The following is a 22,605-nucleotide window of genomic DNA, read 5'->3' as shown; positions in this document are numbered from 1 at the left end:
TAAGAATGGCCCCAGAATACACACCATACAGCTCAGTGTAGATTTACAGCATATCTGGATTGCAGTTTTCTCTTTTATTTATATCATTAGCAGACTTTTACAGTGCATTCAGAAAGTATTGAGACACTCTTGACTTTGTTACGTTACAGCCTTATTCTAAAATGGATGAAATTGTTTTTTTCCACCTCATCAATCTTCACACAATACCCCATGATGACAAAGCAAAACTGTTTTTTAGAGACTTTTGCAAATGTGTTAAAAATTAAAACACAAATATCCCATTTACATTAGTATTCAGACACTTTACTCAGTACTTTGTTGAAGCACGTTTGGAAGCGATTACAGCCTGAAGTCTTCTTGGTATGACGCTACAAGCTTTGCACACCTCTATTTAGGGACTTTCTCCCATTCTTTGCAGATCCCCTCTGTCAGGTTGGATTGGGAGCGTTGTTGTAAAGCTATTTTCAGGTCTCTCCAGAGATGTTCGATTGGGAACAATCTTAAAATGATCTACTTCGGTTTACAGATAAGCATCATGAAACCTCGAACACAATACATTAATTTGACTTCATTAAAAACATGTTTGGGGCCAAATGTACACACTTTCACTCCAATGTCACAATGAAGACGTTGGGCAGTGTAGTGTAAGGGGCTGCTACGGTCTTCTCTGATTAATATATCTTTTGATGAGGTCTTGATCTCATTAATTTAATAAAAGTACTAAACAAATCACCTTAAACATCATGTATAACTAATCATTCCAGTTTTAAAGAGGAACCTGACATCATCACCACACATTGTGCCTTCAAAACAAATCACTAAGCTAAGGACCATGGAACTAAACACCTCCTTCTGCAACTTGGACCTGGACTTATTGAAGTGGAACCTGACATCATCACCACACATTGTGCCTTCAAAACACCTCACTAAGCTAAGGACCCTGGGACTAAACTTAACACCTCCTTCTGCAACTTGGACCTGGACTTATTGAAGAGGAACCTGACATCATCACCACACATTGTGCCCACAAAATGCATCACTAAGCTAAGGACCCTGGGACAAAACTAAACACCTCCTTCTGCAACTTGGACCTGGACTTATGGAAGAGGAACCTGACATCATCACCACACATTGTGCCTTCAAAACACCTCACTAAGCTAAGGACCCTGGGACTAAACTAAACACCTCCTTCTGCAACTTGGACCTGGACTTATTGAAGAGGAACCTGACATCATCACCACACATTGTGCCTTCAAAACACATCACTAAGCTAAGGACCCTGGGACTAAACACCTCCCTCTGCAACTTGAATCCTGGACATCCTGACGGGTGGTAAGGGTAGGTAACAACACATCAGCCACGCTGATCCTCAACACGTTTAATAAAACAGGCATCAAGTTATTAAAATGCCATCATATAATCATTCTCTACATTGATGCGCTCTGACCAATCAGAAAGTGGATACAACCTTTATTTCATTTGTCACTTTAAATAATATTAGCAACAATCTTCACATATTTCCTCAGGACATTTTGAGATGAAAACATAAAAACACACCACATTGCAGATATGTGATGATACAACAATCACATTTTATTTGAATCACAAATTTGACTAAATGTAGAGATGCCCATCATATAAAATGTTCTGTATGCTGATCAAATGTATAAACAGTCTACTAATCAAGGTGATCCGCTCGCAACCTTTTACGTTTACAGTAGGATTTCACTGGGGTCGTCTGTAAAGCATCTCACTGATCTTAGCCGATCTTATACATTTGTTGAATATAAATATACAAAATATAGCTTATTTTACTTAGTATCTAAAATAAATTGCAATTGGCCATTACTGCCCTTTCCAAAAATCTGGTTTTACTTCTTTTTAACCGGTTTCTTTTTTTTGCCAACATCTCAGAATTTTGTAACTGACAAGACATCACACTCTCAGAGGCTGCTGATTTTGTCATTGGCCAGTATAAGGCGATCCGCTTGGGCCAGCAACTTTGCACGATACTGTCCGATCTCTGAATCCTCCTGTAGGATGTTATCAGTGTCATCTCTGTGTAGCAGATCCAGCATTTCACTGCACACAATCTTGGCTGACTGCTTCAGGATGAAGTAACGGATCAGCATGGGCACCTGGTCAGCCAGTCTTTGCACCACAATCTGTGAGAGAGGTGAGGTGGGATGGAGAGTGAGGGCTAGAAGTGATGAGATGGCCACAAGGCAACCAAAAGATTACCAAATGACAACAAAGGCTCAGCAAGGTGAACATATAGACTTCAGAGTTGGATTGGTCTGCAAAATGCAATATACCATAATGCAACCCTGCCACAACAATGTATGTTTGAAAAATGTGTCAAAAAGCATTAATTAGAGATCTGATCATCCCATTGATGATATCATGGATTCATTGTACAGGCTGGAGCAGAGCTATATAATGTACGCTACCGTTCAAAAGTTTGGGGTCACTAGAAATGTCCTTGTTTTTGATTTTTTTTGTCCATTAAAATAACATCAAGGTGATCAGAAATACAGTGTAGACATTGTTAATGTTGTAAATGACTATTGTAGCTGGATATATCTACATAGGTGTACAGAGGCCCATTATCAGCAACCATCACTCCTGTGTTCCAATGGCACGTTGTTTTAGCTAATCCAAATTTATAATTTAAAAGGCTAATTGATCATTAGAAAACCCTTTTGCAATTATGTTAGCACAGCTGAAAACTGTTGTCCTGATTAAAGAAGCAATAAAACTGGCCTTCTTTAGACTAGTTGAGCATCTGGAGCTTCAGCATTTGTGGGTTTGAGTCCACAAATTTGTGGAAGGCCCTGATGAGAAAGTGTGTGACTTTGTTGATAAGCACACTACATAACATGCCAGTTTTATGTGAGCTGCAGGTTTAGTTTATTTTATTTTATTTCTGGAACACTCTATACATACTGCACAGTAGATGTGTTGCATAGTACCTCATAGTATGCCTTAAGCAGCCCAGGGTACTTGCTCCTGGTGTCCTTATCTGAGCCTGCTGCTGTTTCCCCCTCCTTCGGAATATGTTTGTTGAAGATTTCATCCTGTGTGTAGACCTGCATCTCCATCTGAAACTGCTCCACGATCCTCTCCTTCACTATGGTTGACTGATTTTCCTGGATTGTTTCAATTTTTTTCTGAGTTTAAACAAAGATTAAGATTCCATGAGGACATAAAGAATCTTGGATGCAGGGAGGCAGTAAAATACTGTTACTGTTTCAGATAAAAGTTCAGTTTTACATGCTCTAAGTATCATATGATGTTTTATTTTGAACATTTCAGGGTACAATCCTACAATGGACAACCTGCAAATTGGAATTCTTCATAAAAATATATTGTGATTTTTAAGTGCTACTTTGCCTCATTTTCCTGCCTTCTTGCTCGTGCCACTAACTAAGATTTCCATTTCAGCCTAAAATCACAGAATAGAGAATTGAATGATTATCATGTCAGAGCGCTTAACAGTTTACAATTGTCATTACCTTTGAGACCTGATGAAGATAAGGATAATTCTTAAAGCTCTCTCTGGACAAATGATTAAATTGCTTCTGCACCATGTCTGAAAAACCAAAACAAATGTATTTGGTAAAGAGATGTTAAAAGAGACAAATGTATTTGGTAAATAGATATTCCACAAAATGTTTTCATTTAAAGGACTATTACAGCCAAATTACAAGTCAATGGTCCAAATATTATAATTTGTTTATGCTTCATGTCCAAACAATCATTGAGTAACTTCATTGATCTACACCATCAATTTGAGATACATTAGGATCATTTTGACATGAAGCGTGAAAAATGGAAACAGTGTCCAGGTAAATTAAACCAAAGCATGGATTGATGTCACCTTGTCCATAGACTGCTTACAGGGTAAGGAAACCAATATGTCATTTTGTAATTTGAGTGAAACATTCCTTCAGCTTGTCCTATTTAGTCAATTAAAGTTCAAATGTCACATGTACAAGAACAATGAAATGACGTTCTTGCAAACCCAACGATGAAGAATTAAAAATAACATAAGATAGAAAGAAAAACACTAGAGAAATAAGTGCTCAAGTAAGTAAGCTAAGCACATGGACAGTTCCAGGGTCAGTAGCTATGTACATGGACAGTTCCAGGGTCAGTAGCTATATACAGGGACAGTTCCAGGGTCAGTAGTTATATACAGGGACAGTTCCAGGGTCAGTAGCTATATACAGGGACAGTTCCAGGGTCAGTAGCTATATACAGGGACAGTTCCAGGGTCAGTAGCTATACATAGGGGCAGTTCCAGGGTCAGTAGCTATATATAGGGACAGTTCCAGGGTCATTAGCTATATACAGGGACAGTTCCAGGGTCAGTAGCTATACATAGGGGCAGTTCCAGGGTCAGTAGCTATGCCCCAGAAAACCCTGTTCCTTCACTTTGGTGAGGTGTATTTCTATAACATGTACACTAATAATCAGGAAGCAAGTACAGGGAGTGAATTTAATAAATAAACAAACAAGAAACATGAGTAGAGTACAGAAACACAGGAACAGAAACAATAACGCCTGAGGAAAGAACCAAAGGGAGTGACAGATATAGGGGAGGTAATCAGGAAGGTGATGGAGTCCAGGTGAGTCTCATAAGGCGCAGGTGTGCGTAACGATGGTGGCAGGTGTGCGTGGTAATGAATAAACTGGTGACAACAAGTACCAGAGGAGGAGAGAGGGAGTAGACATGAGAAGGGGTATTGGTCACTTACCTCTGATTTTCTGTAGTGTCATCATAGCTGGATTCTTAAGTTCAGCCACTAGTTTCTGAACAACATGTTGAAATACCCTGTAGTTAGTGAATCCTGGCAGCTCACTTCCCCTGTGCTTCTGATCATATTCATCCACCACTTGTTGCACTACTTCATGGTCTAAATTCAGGAAAACAATGTTAATAATTAATGGAAGATTATAATCACTGTTGTCTGACATAAGTATTAGTAGTATAATAACTATATCAGTAAATATTAGGGATATTTAGAAACATAAATATTTATTGGTTATACATGGAATTATGATGAGCAATACCCGGGCTATTCAGATTGTACCTACAATGTGATTTGGCATTTTTCAGACATTCCATCCACTCTGTAAATTCCTTTCGCATGAGCTCAAATAGATTTTCCTCAACGATAATATCCCCTTTGGACAGTTGGGTAATCTGATCATTGAAATCTGTTATGACCTGAAGAAGGAAACGTAACACAATAAAACATACCTGTTTCAATGTTTATTAATATTTAGTCCTTTTAGATTACTGTTTAATGAAATGGCTCCACAAGACCCATCTATCCTTATGTCCTCTACAGATATTAAACAAGAACTATCTTACAGGGGCTTGTCCAAGTGTTTTTGTAAAATCAGCTGTCAAGGTTAAGTATTGTTTAACCTGGTGACAAACATAATCAGCTGGAAATTAAGGAAGGAGAGTGGAGGAAGTGGGAGTGTTAAGTGGGAGTATGGAGAAAATGTTAATGCTGTTTAATTTATCTTTCTGGACAGTGTGTCTACTCTTACACCCGTGCTGCAAATCTGACCAATTCAAAAGGTAGAGGATTTGCAACAGAGTTGATGCCTTTACACCAGGTACCATTGCCCAAATACTCTATAGGACATTCTCCTGACAATTTAGCAAACCATTACCATAACACACCTGGACTTCTGTGCAACAGTATGGCTTCCAACCCTACATCATACATGTTTATAGAAATGTTGTACAAAATAAGAAGTTTACGAAGCTGAAAGATGGAAAGGTGAAAGATGTTCTCACCTGAATGAGGTACTTCCTCTTCTCTGCAGGTTCCAGGGGAGGCCCGCTCTCTATTTGACTCAATAAATGCTTTACCTCCCCCAGCTGCTCCTTTATCTTCTTTGACATCTTGGGCAAGGATTTCTGACCAGGAGCAAACACACAACAAGCTAATAGGTACCAGACCACATGTTTTCCAGTGTGCCCTGGGTGTAGGGAGAACAGATAACTGTAGGGTATGTGGTTGGACTAACTTTGATATGTTTGACCAGGGCATTGCTGAGCTTGTTGGCTAGGCACTTGGTGGTTGCCTTCTCCTCATGCAAGAGGGATCTATACATTGAAAGGGAGAGAAATATAACAAACACAGTATTTCATCCCAAAAATTGGCCAACAGATTTTACACCTAAAAATGGTATAACCGTTGGCCTACAATGGTCACGCCCCCACAGATATCTAATTAACATAATAAAACAATAACATCAAAATCAATCTGTTTAAGCTAGAGATATGTGCTAAGCTAACGTATGGAATTGTTTTATGATCATACCGAGGATCATTTAGCTATTTCATTTTGAATGTTAAAAAGTACAATACGCAGAAATGTAAGAGAAGGGAGGAGAGGGACTCTCATTCATCAACACTCTTTGGAACTACTCTCAAAGGATATCTGGAAAAATATACTTTTTTCATAAAATCCTGAAATCAATAGTTTGGGACCCTGAACATTTTCAGATGTGAAGCCATCAAAAACAAAGTTCATTTAACACATGACAAGAACACATTTTACCTGAAGTGCTCGTGATTTCGGAAGAATTCCAACTCCTCCTCAATCGCATGAGTTATTGACATGTTTTCATCAATTTGCTTCTGACCACGACATTTCACAATGACATAGCCCATATTGAGAATGATGACTTTGTTGTGGACAATTTCCAACACATTCTTCTCTGCTCCCGGGTCTATCAGATCTGGCTTTGTCAGAATTGCTTGAAGACAAATGAAAAGCATTATGATAACTGCTAATATAAAAACCCTATAAAAAATACATTCATCTATATCATTTCTTTACCCAGAGTTCTTGTGCCTTCAGGATCCACTTCTTGTGCCATTTTCAGGGCCTCTGTTGTTGCTATGTCAACATTACATGGTACCACCACTAAAATAATGGTTCTCTTATTCTTTATGAATTTCGAAATTAGATTCTTGATCTAGTAAAAAAGGAAGAGGAATGTGACGAAGCAGTCAGGATGCAAGCCTTTGACCGAGTTATTTGATTAATCTATGAGATGGTATCAGACCGCTTGTTCCCGTGATATCGCCCTGTGTGGGGCACTCTGTTCTTTATGGTTCTGAAGCTCAACCTTCCTCAAAGTCAACACATTCAAAGTACCTTTCACCAGAATCAACCATCATAGCTATGTGTACCTTGCTAGCAATTATGGTAACAAGTCTGTACAACTGGCTAAAACAATTCATCATTAGTGAATCATAAGCTGAGAGACAAGAGTCATGAGATAACCAAGCAGTGTACTGGACAAAGTACAAAAGCTATACACACTGACGTCAGACTTACTTGGGCTCCAATGTCATCTGGTTGTCCTTTCACAGCCACCCTGGTGATCCCTGGTAAGTCAATCAGACTGAGGTCACACACCGTGGAGGATGTGATCTTTAGAGTGATCAGGTCTTCACATATCCCCACTCCCTTTCCAGCTAATGCGTTCTGAGCTGTTAAATCAATGGGAAAATATTGATGAAATAACAGATGTGTCTATTATTTGTTTGTTTGTCTGTCTTATACCCCGACAGAACTCTTCTTCTTATAATATATATATTCTGTAGTTGTTTATGGTAAATACCATACATACTTTTCCACATTAAATTGTAATAGATATGTCAATGTCAGTAGCAGTAGCAGTATGTGCCATTTAAGATAAGGGAGGACAGTATATTAATTTATGAGCATGGCCTTATTTCTATTACAGCGTATAGAATGACTGTCATTCATATTCCATTCACCCAGCTCAATGTAACATCGATAGGTTTAGGCTACTACATCATACTAAAATGTTTCCTATACCCATCATGAGGTTGCTATGACCTAGCCTATGAATGAAAGTTTACAATGCAGGTGCAAAAGTTAAGATAATTTTTAGTGACCAAGGTGAAAGACATTGACACATTCAATACCACCTTGAACACTCTTGCCTGCATCTAGTTGATCTAGGGTGTAATCATTAGTCCAACAGTTGCAAACGAGAGTTTCTATTGGACAAATTCAGGTATGTTTATCATTGTTTTGTTTCCGTTTGCGTCCGTTTAAGAAACTTTTCAACAGAATTTGGTGGAATGAATACACCCCCGATCACATGCAATCACAGTTCACTTTCATAGCAGCCACATACAAACAGCATGATCCCTTTGATCATTGTATAGCTAATTCCTTCTCCCACCTACGCACTCCCCTCCTTTCACGTTTTCCCTTAAGGACTTCAGTGCACAACACATCAGCTGTCTGTGACCAGACGAAAAAACCTTTCAAGCCAAACCTTCATATCAGCGCTACACACAGCCGACATCATTGTCACCATATTATATCATCATAGTCAACATAGCTACAGTGTTCAGTCAGCAGCAAGCAGTTTAGCAGTTACACCGGCGGGCCCCAGTGGCTAACAATTTATAAAACCTAAAAACTTACCTTGACTTGGAAGAGTTCCTTCGTTGGATAGCCATAGCCAGCTAGCTAACATAGCATCCCTCTCTGTTTGAGCCTGGTGTTTGAGTAGACTAAACTAGCTAGCTAATTTCACTAGCTAAGTAAGTGAAAGTTAAAGAAATATGAAATATAGCTAGCTCTCTCTCTCTCCTGCTTCTCCTTAATAATATATATTTTTTATTTGGGTAACCTCTCTATTTGGGTAACCTACTCACCACATGTTATGTATTGTGGTGCTAGCTAGCTGTAGCTTATGCTTTCTGTAATAGATTCGTTCTCTGATCCTTTGATTGGGTGGACATAGGGCTATATTTAGCATAGTTTTATTTAAAATATAACTTTTTAAATGTTTCGCTATTTAAATGTTTATGAAATTCACTGAGGAGGATGGTCCTCCCCTTCCTCCTCTGAGGAGCCTCCACAGGTTAATGTACAGTGTAGAATAATATGTCTGTGTGTTTGTGTCTGTGTTCGTTCCCATCTGACCTTGTTCAACGTATCTCACGACTTCTGAGGGGTCGTCAAATTCATTGAATTTCCCTCCGTATGAGATGACAGCCTCCCATTTCACTGTCCTGTCATTACAGAGTTGAAGTAGCAGTGGGCACCTGGTGACAATACCTGGAAACAAGGAAGTACCAATGACAGATCATAATACTGTATTACAGAACAATCAATACAACAATCAATATGACAGTAGAGTCAACAACGGACCGGGACATGGATTTCATGGTAAATATATAACTTCTGCAGGCTACAGACAACAAGGTAGCTCTAATGTTCTGAAAGCATGTCAAACATTTACAGTGTCTGAATAAATGGTTAGAAAACTCATGTACAGTTAACATTTTGTGAAAGGTTTTTCTGTGGTTATAAAGTTAATTTGAAGGTTCTAAACATTTCAGTAATGTCCGTGTCTCTGTGGTGCTATTGTACTGTCTGTTTCCTGACCTCGTCTATGGACACAGATAGTTTGAAAACCTGCTTCAGGGTTGTTTACCTAGCCACTGGCATCAATCGCCAACTTCAGCATTTTCAAACCAAAAACGAGTCAATGCCCATATCATGTCTAAGTTACACAACCACTTTCAGAGACTTTGGGTGATTTAGGAATGACATTTAAAATGCTAATATTGATTTTAATTGTTTTTTTGTATGTTCAGGAAACAATACAGAATCTCACCAGTCCCTCTGGGCAGCGCCACCCCAGAAAGGGTCTCAAGCACAGAGCTTTTTCCTGAACTCTGGTCTCCCACCACAACAATGGTTGGCAGTGGCAGCTCCTTATCTATCCCTATGGATCTCATGTCGTCTACTAAGTCTATGAAGGGCCGGACCTTCTCCGCCAGCTGGTCTTGGAACATCCTGAGGGTATGTCAGGGGTAAAAAACAATGCCATTATGAATGGTTAATTTGTTGATAGACATGCATGGCTAAATTCATTATTTTACACAGTTTTCATAGTTAGTAGCAAACTATCATTTGAACTACATGGGATGAGAAAATGTATCCCCCAAAAATGTTAACACTTCACCATGTGTAACAAAATGTCACACTATTTACTGCATAAATAATCACCACTGCATAAATAATCACCACTGTATAAATAAACACCATCACCATAAAATTCTGAATATTAGGATTTTAGTATTGTGGTACAGCGTAGTACAAAGTAGTACTGCAAGTGTGCAATAACAAGTGTAAAATGGAGGCCTTTCTCATTTCAAAACCGAAAACAGAAGTAATGTTGTCCCACCTCGGTCCATCATCATGAGACATTTCTTTCTCCCCCTGAAATAAAAGAGAATGAAACCTAAACCATTTCGATGAAAATACACAATAACAGCAATGCATCAGTATTTTGAGCGAAAGTTATTATAAGCTAAATAACATAACATAACTATAACATAAGAGGAGATACAGTCTCACATGCCCAGTTCGAAAGCTTAGAATTTGCCAACTGTAATACACTGAGTATACCAATCATTAGGAACACCTTTCTAATATTAAGTTGATAGAAACATTAAGAACACCTTTCTGAATGATTTACTGAATGATATACTGAATTGATATACTGAATGATATACTGCTTTCCCAGGAACCGGCCCAGATCCCTGTGATTTTACTGAATGATATACTGCTCTCCCAGGAACAGGCCCAGATCACTGTGATTTTCACTGAATGATATACTGCTCTCCCAGGAACTGGCCCAGATCCCTGTGATTTGACTGAATGATATACTGCTCTCCCAGGAACAGGCCCAGATCCCTGTGATTTGTGGGAAGAGAAGGTGGAGAAAAAGGGGCCAAAGAGCGGGGCTGCCTTCTGAGAATTCGAAGGCGATCGAATAAACCCCCACTTCCTTCCATTCTGCTAGCAAACGTGCAATCTTTTTGAAAATAAAATAGATGACCTACGTGGAAGATTAAATTACCAATGGGACATTCAAAACTGCAATATCTTATGCTTCACGAGTCGTGGCTGAACGACGACACTATCAACATACAGCTGGCTGGTTATACGCTGTACCGGCAGGATAGAACAGCGGTGTCTGGTAAGACAAGGGGTGGCGGACTATGTATTTTTGTAAATAACAGCTGGTTCACGATATCTAAGGATGTCTCGAGCTATTGCTCGCCTGAGGTAGAGTATCTCATGATAAGCTGTAGACCACACTATCTACCTAGAGAGATTTCATCTGTATTTTTCGTAGCTGTTTACATACCACCATAGACAGAGGCTGGCACTAAGACCGCATTGAATGAGCTGTATTCTGCCATAAGGAAACAAGAAAATGCTCACCCAGAGGCTGCGCTCCTGGTAGCCGGGGACTTTAACGCAGGGAAACTTAAATCCGTTTTACCAAATTTCTATCAGCATGTTAAATGTGCAACCAGAGGGAAAAACCTCTGGACCACCATTACTCCACACACAGAGAAGCATACAAAGCTCTCCCTCACCCTCCATTTGGCAAATCTGACTGTAATTCAATTCCTCCTGATTCCTGCTCAATCAATAAAAAAGTGGACAGATGAAGTAGATGCTAAGCTACAGGACTGTTTTGCTAGCACAGACTGGAATATGTTCTGGAATTCCTCCGATGGCATTGAGGAGTACACCACATAAGTTATTGTCTGCATCAATGACGTCATCCCCACAGTGACCGTACATACTCCAATCAGAAGCCATAGATTAACAGGCAACATCCGCACTGAGCTAAACGTTAGAGCTGCTGCTTTCAAGGAGCGGGACTCTAACCTGGAAGCTTATAAGAAATCCCGCTATGCCCTCCGACGAACCATCAAACAGGCAAAGTGTCATTACAGGACCAAGACTGAATCGTACTACACCGGCTCTGACGCTCGTCGGATGAGGTAGGGCTTCCAAACCATTACCGACTACAAAGGGAAGCACAGACAAGATTTGCCCAGTGACACGAGGCTACCAGATGAGCTAAACTACTTCTATGCTCGCTTCGAGGCAAATAACACTGAAACATGCATGAGAGCACCAGCTGTTCCGGAAGACTGTGTGATCATGCTCTCCGCAGCCGATGTGAGTAAGACCTTTAAACAGGTCAACATTCACAAGGCCGCAGGGCCAGGCGGATTACCAGGACATGTACTCCGAGCATGCGCTGACCAACTGATCAACTGTCTTCACTGACATTTTCAACCTCTCCCTGTCTGAGTCTGTAATACCAACATGTCTTAAGCAGACCACCATAGTCCCTGTGCCCAAGAACACTAAGGTAACCTGTCTAAATGACTACCGACCTGTAGCACTCACGTCTGTAGCCATGAAGTGCTTTGAAAGGTTGGTCATGGCTCACATCAACACCACTTCCCAGAAACCCTAGACCCACGCCAATTTGCATACCACCCCAACAGATCCACAGATGATGCAATCTATATTTCACTCCACATTGCCCTTTCCCACCTGGACAAAAGGAACAGCTATCTGAGAACGCTATTGATTGACTACAGCTCAGCGTTCAATACCATAGTGCCCTCAAAGCTAATCAATAAGCTAAGGACCCTGGGACTAAACACCTCCCTCTGCAACTGGATCCTGCACTTTCTGACGGGCCGCCCCCAGGTGGTAAGTGTAGGTAACAACACGTCCGCCACGCTGATCCTCAACACAGGGGTCCCTCAGGGGTGCGTGCCCAGTCCTCTCCTGTACTCCCTGTTCAGTCATGACTGTTGGTATTACAGCCTTCCCCGTAGCTCAGTTGGTAGAGCATGGTGTTTGCAACGCCAGGGTTGTGGGTTCGATTCCCACGGGGGGCCAAGTACGAAGAAGAAGAAAAAAAAAAAAAAATGAATGTATGAATGTATGAAAAATGAAATGTATGCATTCACTACTGTAAGTCGCTCTGGATAAGAGCGTCTGCTAAATGACTAAAATGTAAATGTAAATGACTGCATGGCCAGGCACAACTCCAAAACCAACGTTAAGATTGCTGATGACACAACAGTGGTAGGCCTGATCACCGACAACGACGAGACAGCCTATAGGGAGGAGGTCAGATACCTGGCCGTGTGGTGCCAGGCAAACAAACTCTCCCTCAACGTGATCAAGACAAAGGAGATGATTGTGGACAACAGGAAAAAGATGACCGAGCACGCCCCCATTCTTATCGACGGGGCTGTAGTGGAGCAGGTTGAGAGCTTCAAGATCCTTGGTGTCCACATCACCAACAAACTAATATGGTCCAAGCATACCAAGACAGTCGTGAAGAGGGCACGACATAACCTATTCCCCCTCAGGACACTGAAAATATTTGGCATGGGTCCTCAGATCCTCAAATGGTTCTACAGCTGCACAATCGAGAGCCACCTGACTGGTTGCATCACAGCCTGGTATGCCAAATGTTTGGCCTTCGACCGTAAGGCACTACAGAGGTTAGTGCGAACGGTCCAGTACATCACTGGGGCCAAGCTTCCTGAAATCCAGGACCTCTAAACCAGGCGGTGTCAGAGGAAGGCCCTAACAATTGTCAAAGACTGCAGCCACCCTAGTCATAGACTGTTCTCTCTGCTACCGCACGGCAAGCGGTACCGGAGCGCCAATTCGAGGTCCAAGAGGCTTCTAAACAGCTTATACCCCCAAGCCATAAGACTCCTGAACATCTAATCAAATAGCTACCCTGACTATTTGCATTGCCCCCCACCCCACTCTTTTACAACGCTGCTACTCTCTGTTGTTATCATCTATGCATAGTCACTTTAATAACTCTACCTACATGTACATTTTACCTCAACTAACCGGTGCCACTACACATTGACTCGGTACCGGCACACCCCCCCTGTATATAGTCTCACTATTGTTATTTTACTGCTGCTCTTTAATTACTTGTTACTTTTATTTCTTATTCTTATCTGTATTTTTTCTAACTGCATTGTTGGTTAGGCGCTCGTAAGTACACATTTCACTGTAACCTGTTGTATTCGGCACATGTGACATGTGACTGAATTTGATTTAATTTGAATACTTTGTAGAAGCACCTTTGGCAACGATTACATTTGTGAGTCTTTCTGGATAAGTCTCTAAGAGCTTTCCACACCTGGATTGCGCAACATTTGCCCATTTTTCTTTCCAAAATCCTTCACGCTCTGTCGAATTGATTGTTGATCATTTTTGATAACCATTTTCAGGTCTTGCCATAGATTTTTGTCAAAACTGTAACTCGTCCACACAGGGTTCATTCATTGTCTTCTTGGTAAACAAGTCCAGTGTCGATTTGGCTTTATGTTTTATGTTTTTGCTCTGCTGAAAGGTGAATTAATCTTCCAGTGTCTGGTGTATATTAGACTAGTTTGATACAGTATCAGACCATTTCTTACCAGAATATGTTACTTTACTTTAAGTTTGACTTGCCTTCCAGGTTACCCACTTGGTCATTTTGTAAATATATATTATGTTCTGGAACCATTACATGCACCCAACTTATTGTTATTTAATTATTAGAGATATACAAATGTTTTTTGCACCCACCAATGCGTCATGTCCTCAATGGTCATGTGAGATGAAATGTGTTTATTTTGGGAAGTGTTTGACCTGACAAAGATTTGTTTCGGATCGACGAAATGTTGTCAATAAATCGGTGAATTGGGAACAGTGTGCGGGCCTTCTTGTTCAATACTAGTATTCTTTATTAGCCCAGCACCTATGTTTTTAAGGATGTGCGTATGACCACAAACTTTTCTATAGATAGAAATGGGACTAAACCAGGTTTTCCTCTAGGATTTTGCTTGTGCTTAGTTCTATTCCGTTTCTTTTTTATCCTGAAAAACTCCCCAGTCCTTAACGATTACAAGCATACACATAACATGATGCAGCCACCACTATACTTAAAAATGATTGGTACTCAGTAATGTGTTGTACTGTATTGGATTTGAAAGACCGCTCATTTACATATGCCCTTGACCTTCAACTAAAGGGGATACTGATTTGCTATTAAACACAAGGGAATTATGGACTATCATTAAAGGTGTATAGCTCCATATATTACAATTACTACCTACATTTAATATAAATATGTTTTTAGTGGTGGTGGGGGAGGGGGAAGGGGATATAATTGAGTGGATTTGGGCCATTGCTCGGTCGATTCTGGCACTAAAATGCAGCTTTGTCTCAGTTCAAGCTGCCAAATTTGGGCCGAATGACTCGGGCCTAGTCTGTACCATCATTCATTTCGGCTGCCAGACCTGGGACAGCAGTTTTAGATCTGTCATGCCGGAATCAGTCCAGATGTGGGCCAGATGTTTGTACTAACTGGGCTGGTTTAAATCACATTTAAACTAGGGGTGTGCCAACATGGCCACACTCGTAATCATATCCGTAAATTGACAGTTCATAGTCGGATTCGATCGGATGATAGTCGTGATCGGAAAAAAATGATGTTGTTTATATGCCTAAATAGAGGCAAAATACCTCCCTGCACATTCTCACTGCAAAAAAGCTGCAGATTAGGAGCAACGTGCGCAGGGGAGTGTGTCCTCAATTTGCAGCGGGCAGACAAATTTGCTTTCACTTTGCACATCAGCGTTTCATATTTTTTTTCTCCATACCCTTGCTCCAGTTGTTAGATATTATGCACATTGATAGATTGATAGCAAACGTCCTCGCCATGTGATTTATCATAGTAGCAGGCAGCAGCAATCTAAATGATCTGACAGAAAGCATGCGAGGAAAATTGATTGGGTGAAATGATGTAGAACTACAGCTTCACGCTATATCCAGTCAGAGCAGCGGGAACAACGTACAGCCCGCCCTTCTCTTTAGACAGGCAGTTAAATTATTAAGACCACCTAACACATTACTGACTGGCATGAGAAAGATGCTTGCTGGCACCTGAATATTTTGTTTGGGGGGGGGATCACGGATAATTACAAAAAATACTCTGATCTTATATCGTATCCAGAAAATTGCCAATATCCGTTACGATAATCGTTTTGAACGGCTACTCGGCACACCCCTAACTTAAACAATCACCTGAGAGGAACTTTTTCTGAACACACGATGAACCGAACTTTATATTGAACAAACTGAACAAACTTTATTCATGTGAAATGAACTGAGAAAGAAGATCTCATTGCAATGAATTTCCCTTTTGTGTGACACTGTGTCTGTGTAAACATGGTGGAAGTAACTAAGTATTGTTAAAGACTGTTAGTCTTAATTATATATCATGATTAATACTGTCATTGCATTGTACCCATTCGTATGCGAACAGATAGCCTAGCCACTGGCAACCCCTGGTGACCTTACTAAGGTAGCCTCTCTTTAATTGCTCCTGTTTGCACAAATAAGAATTTCCCACTCTTCCAAAATCCAGTTAAAGTGTCATATCTGCAGATGAGTCCATAATAGGCTGACCACACCGCTCGCGTCACGTTACAAAATACATTTTGAAATCTGTGATATTCAATTAATGCACACACACTGCTCGCACGGCCAACAAGCTAAAATAGAAGTCAGTTCTATTTCTTACGCCAATCACGCTGCAAGTCCTGCCTCTCCCATCTTCTCATTGGTTATACCCACGTGGGTGATTGAAAGACGAACTGTTTTGCCATTCGTCGTGGTAATACTATGAAAGTTTAGATGCCAATCACCATATAAGTTCAAAGATGAAAAAGCCTGGAAGGAGGAGAGATGACTAGAAATGATTCGGTTGACCGTTTTACATGTGGATTAATTGTAGGAGTAGAGGACCTTGTGCATTTCAGGTAAAATAACAACTCAATGTTTATATCCCAGGACAAATTAGCTAGCAACAGCAAGCTAGCTAAATATGACAAATTAGCTAGCAAGTGCAAGCTAACTAGCTAAATTGCCATACATGTTTAATGCTTTTCGACCTGTCCCCAAATTAATGTCATTGGTTCAGAATTTGTTTTGATATTTTAACCTGCGTGTCTTGATCGTGTTTTGTGTAGGGGGATAAAGCACGATGGCGCTCGCGCGCAGCAGGTTTGGGTTCCGTGTAAGTCCCTGACTACACCGCTCGTGTCGCGTGTGCGAGCGTTACAAAATAAATTTAAAAGTCAATGTTATTCAATTAATGCACCCACACTGCTCGCGCGCGACAACGAGTGTCTGCGTTGCCAAGGGCTCAAATAGAAGTCAGTTCTATTAATAATGCAGATCATGCTGCAAGTCCTGCCTCTCCCATCTCCTCATTGGTGAGTCACATTTGTCGGCTTTAGGCCTATGTTACTTAGTTGATGATGCAAGTTCTAGGCCTACTGTTGCTCTGGCCTATAGGGTCTCTCTGAGTTCTATGCTTTAATTTCTTCAGCCGCCAATGGATCACAGTGTATCAATGTGTCCATATGCCAGAGGCTGGTGCTCATGCCGTAGTTCAATTTCAACTTTTAGATTTTATCATTTTACTTCAGATTTGTATGATTAACCACCTAACAATGATTTTGAGAAAGGGAAATGTTCAGTTTGAAATGAAACTGCTCCACGAAAATGAGAATATAAAAGGAATCATCACTGGCACGCAGATCGGCACAAATAGTAGGATAAATTGCAAGCTTCCCCAAACTTGAAACTCACAAGTTGCTTATTACACCTGTAAAAAATATTGTGAACGTGCAAGTGCGTGCACACATAGGAAATCCAGTGAAAAACAGTCCGCCTATGGAAATCAAAGGCCGTCCAACCGATTGGTTCTGGCGCCGACCCTGGAGGTTAATTCTATCAAGCCACGAGGAACACGTATGACTATGACAGCTAGATCGTACCTGATTGGTTGGGCTAAGCATGAATAGTCATTGAAAATAGTAAAAACATCTCCTGCTGGATTTCCATTAAGGTGAGAAGAGAAAATGATGGTTAATGTAGCAATTATGTAATCCATTTTAGTCTGAATAATGTTGTAAGGCAAAATATTGTGGTTGTGCAACATTGCGATGTTGACGCATGGTTCATTTTCATACATTTTTAACCTATAGCATTAATTGACATGAACTGATGGCCGATAGTACATTTGTTAAAAGTAAGTAGCGTTACAAACCAGAAAAATTGAGGTAAGACAGATATTCTGCACTTCTTACCAGCTGTTAGTTCTGTCCCAAGTCTGTGTTACTCCCTCCCTGCTGACAGATACAAAAGTAACATTACTTCTGTTATCGGTCTATTTAATTTTGACTCATTTACCCTAGAAATGAAATTCCAGTTGCTAATGGTAGAGAACATATATAAGTTGGTTGTCATAAAATATGGGGTCTCTAGCTCTATCGATCTCTTGAGTAATTAGGAAAAAAGCTATGTGTTACTTTTGTCCCGGTTCTCCCCTAGCTCCTTTTCTAATGTATTGAGTCTAGTAAATAAAACCTTTTAGACTTCAATAATCCAACCACTTGTTTAAGGACTTCAAGACAACAACAGATTCACTTAGAGCTCAACGACCTTTCAGAATGAGAATACAGTAACTGAATGATGACTGAGACTACTGTTGATACAAGTATTGAACGTAAAACTACTTAATGACAACTATGGTAGAATTAATTCAAGGTTAAACAATTTAATGATTACTATGGTAGAGCTAATTCAATGTTAAACTATTTAATGATAACTATGGTATAGTTAATTCAAGGGTCCTCAAAAAATAAATGGTGCCCCTACTTCATTAATTTGGATAGGATAACCAAATTAATTACGATAAATTAGATACATTAATTATTCCACTAATTACTTCATAAATTATCTTGAATAGCCAGGGGCACAACTTTGTTTTATGTTTTTTTATCGATTCGGATAAACACTCCAAACAGCCTACCGACCGCTCGGAGGCGTCCGCATTTTCCTGAAGCACACCGTTGCCTAGTTTTGTATCACATTCCAATGATGGGCTCCCGAGTAGTGCAGTGGTCCAAGGCACTGCATCGCAGTGCAAGAGGAGTCACTGCAGTCCCTGGTTCGAATACAGGCTACATAACATCCGTCAGTGATTGGGAGTCCCATTGGGTGGCGCACAATTGGCCCAGCGTCGTCCGGGGTAGGCCGTCATTGTAAATACGATTTAGTTCATAAATGACTTGCCTAGTTAATTGAAGGTTAAATAAAAAAAAAAGTTTTAAAAACTCGGGCGGAACACAAATGCTATTTCAGAATGTGGGTTGCGACATGTTCCCCTATCACCTGTGACAGTTCTGCCCGTCCATTGCCAAAGACCCACAACACAGCCAAGGTCCCAAATGTTGTTCAGGAATATGGAGTATTGATTGAGAAAAGTGGGTAAGACTCACTATAACATGCATTGACCGATCAAAACCTAATATAGACGTGACTATAATAACAAGGCTTATAAAAGGTCAATGGGATTCACTGAATTTCAGACAGACATAAAATGTTCTGCATCGTATCACTGTCATAACATCGTAATAGGTCCACTATTATGTTGCGTTATATGGTATCAGGCTGTGGGTGTGTCATAAGATGTCATAAGGCTAGAAAATACAGCAATATCTTTGTCATAGCACGATCATTAAATATTTATGTCAGATTATGACATGTGTTATGAACCCTTATGACATGTTCAAAGAAATTGTTACCAAAAATGTTGGTAAACAATTTCCCCAATGACCAATAATCAAATGTACAGCGTTGGACCAAATGTCAGAGCTCACAATGTATTACAGAGCTGTGATTATTCTAAAGAAGAACACACACATTTATAAACAGCCCCCGCCTTTAACCTCTCAGCTCTCTTGTTCAGAAAATACATTTTTTTTAAAAGAAAAAAAGATAAATATTCAATACTTTGATTTAAATACTAGCTAACAAAAACGTTAGCTGACATGAGCTAGTTGATCTGGACATTTCTGACAAGTTATAAATCTCTCTCTAAGGTATAAAATGACTGACATGACAAGAGGAATACTGGTGATGCACTACCCAATATTATTCCACTATTACAAAATACACTCCTCCGCCGACCGCGCCCCACAGTTTGGAAACCACCAGTGGTGGAAAAAGTACCCAATTGTCCTACTTGAGTAAAAGTTTAGATACCTTAATAGAAAGTTACTCAAGTAAAAGTAAGTCACCCAGTAAAATACTACCTGAGAAATAGTCTAAAAGTATTTGGTTTTAAATATACTTAAGTATCAAAAGTAAATGTAATTGATAAAATTTACTTAAGATTCAAAAATAAAAGTAGAAGTATGAATAATTAAAAATTCCTAATTTTAAACAAAGCAGACGGTACATGTTTCTTGTTTTTAAAATGTATGGATAGCCAGGGGCACACTCCAACACTCAGACATCATTTACAAAATATGCATTTGTGTTGAGTGAGTCCCCCATATCAGAGGAAGAAGGGATGACCAGGGATGTTCTCTAAATGCACACTTACTTTGAAATCGTTGACACTTTCAGACAAGCAGGTTGCGTGTTGAGCCAGGGTCACAAAGCAGTATAGGTCTACAGCTTGAGTCTATCACCTTTCATGGAAACAAAATGAAAGTGAAACGTTTTGATTGTCCATTCTGGGAAATCATACCATTATTCTGCATCTGTTACACAGTGCATAATTAAAGTTCAGATATAACCTCATTGGTTCTTAAGGGTCACATGATTTCCCAGAAAGTGAAATGAAATCAAGGTTGTTTCTACTACAGATAGATACAAAAAAAACTGATGAAATCCCACTGTGGATGTAATTGACTTTACAATGGGGGAATAATTATACTGCACAGCCTAACCTATGGATTGTGTCCCCATGAAATGGGCTATCTCCTCAGTGACATGCACAGGACACAATTGTGTAGAGTTTACACAAATATTAGCGTTTTAGCTGTCATTGCAGGACTTTGACTGTGAGAAATCAGCTCACTACACAGCCTATTGTGCATATTGAACATACAGATTGGGACTATACAGGCTAAACTACAGATTGTGCACCAATGAAATGGGTATCAGCCTACTCAGTGACACTCACAGAACTATATACAGTTTACACATATTAGCGTCTTAGCTCTTATTGTGCCTACGTCACACTTCACTTCCCTTCATTGAAAGGGGTTCTGTTGTTTCATCGCCCCCAACTGAAAAGTCCTATACATATTGACCAACTACGTTTTGCACCCTATCATGCAGAATAGGTGGTTGGAGTTCATTGGTCCCCAGTGCAGTGGTGGTTAGTATACTGGTAGCTAGACCATAGACTGATGCTTATGTATCTGGTTATGTATATTTGAAAGGCTGTGTTGAAAAATACCCAGTTTGATAAACTAGTAGGCTAATTCCCAAACAAGTAGATACATCTAGTAGCGTCATTTTGGTTGTGAAGTGCATTAGCAAAAAGTTTAGTTCTTTCTTTACAACAAAAAGCAATTAACCACTTTTCTATTGTACCTCCCAGTCACAGGACCTCTCAGTCACCACCTCATAATATTGCCTGATGTAGTTGTTCGAGAGATGTCAAGTTTGCAGCCAAACATGCAGCATAGAGAGAACCAGCAAGGGGGCAATCATCAGCATCATTTGTGTGTTTGTGACCAACCGATATCTTTAATGAGGGGCCAGGAGCTGATCTAAACTGATATGCCCATCAATGGGGCTCTGGTAAAAACCTCACCTCCAGCCTCACCTCTTGCCTGCTCACCAACGGTCGTCGATGGGGAGACCATAATTGGGTAGGTTTTATCTGACTTGTTCAAACTTCAACATAGTAACTGCCATTGGTAATAGAACAGTGACTGTGTGTGTGTTCACAGAAACATGTTTGTAGCCAGCACATGGAGACTTGCAAGATGATGTGATGAAGTTCAGACTGACTGACGAGCTTGAACCTGATGTCTCTGAATGGAGAGGGACCTGGTACTCTGACAGACAGGCTAGAGACTGATGTCTCTGAATGGAGAGAGACCAGGCACTCTGACAGACAGGCTAGATACTGATGTCTCTGAATGGAGAGAGACCTGGTACTCTGACAGACAGGCTCGATACTGATGTCTCTGAATGGAGAGAGACCTGGTACTCTGACAGACAGGCTAGAGACTGATGTCTCTGAATGGAGAGAGACCAGGCACTCTGACAGACAGGCTAGATACTGATGTCTCTGAATGGAGAGAGACCTGGTACTCTGACAGACAGGCTTGATACTGATGTCTCTGAATGGAGAGAGACCAGGCACTCTGACAGACAGGCTAGATACTGATGTCTCTGAATGGAGAGAGACCAGGCACTCTGACAGACAGGCTAGAGACTGATGTCTCTGAATGGAGAGAGACCAGGCACTCTGACAGACAGGCTAGAGACTGATGTCTCTGAATGGAGAGAGACCTGGCAATCTGACAGACAGGCTAGAGACTGATGTCTCTGAATGGAGAGAGACCTGGCACTCTGACAGACAGGCTTGATACTGATGTCTCTGAATGGAGAGAGACCAGGCACTCTGACAGACAGGCTAGATACTGATGTCTCTGAATGGAGAGAGACCAGGCACTCTGACAGACAGGCTTGATACGGATGTCTCTGAATGGAGAGAGACCAGGCACTCTGACAGACAGGCTAGAGATTGATGTCTCTGAATGGAGAGAGACCAGGCACTCTGACAGACAGG

The 22,605-nt window shown here is 40.5% G+C and overlaps 1 protein-coding gene across 1 annotated transcript; it reads right to left on the bottom strand.

Annotated features, from left to right (window-relative positions):
• Positions 1–1,453: 1,453 nt before the first annotated feature.
• LOC106586891 (interferon-induced GTP-binding protein Mx) lies at positions 1,454–20,524 on the bottom strand. Its single transcript, XM_014174618.3, has 14 exons — positions 20,395–20,524; positions 10,276–10,310; positions 9,703–9,884; positions 9,006–9,140; positions 7,374–7,528; positions 6,870–7,008; positions 6,588–6,786; positions 6,052–6,130; positions 5,819–5,941; positions 5,101–5,233; positions 4,761–4,919; positions 3,516–3,592; positions 2,973–3,170; positions 1,454–2,165 (listed from the first exon to the last, which is right to left on the bottom strand). The coding sequence occupies exons 2-14, from the start codon at positions 10,296–10,298 to the stop codon at positions 1,944–1,946; spliced, it is 1,824 nt and encodes a 607-aa protein (XP_014030093.2). The 5' UTR covers positions 10,299–10,310; positions 20,395–20,524; the 3' UTR covers positions 1,454–1,943.
• Between the last annotated feature and the right edge of the window lie 2,081 nt (positions 20,525–22,605).

Source organism: Salmo salar, chromosome 25 (genome assembly GCF_965601325.2).
Source record: "Salmo salar chromosome 25, fSalSal1, whole genome shotgun sequence".
NCBI classification, from domain to species: Eukaryota; Metazoa; Chordata; class Actinopteri; order Salmoniformes; family Salmonidae; genus Salmo; species Salmo salar.
Note: the sequence above shows the minus strand (reverse complement) of the source record. Positions and strands in the feature narration are given on the sequence as shown.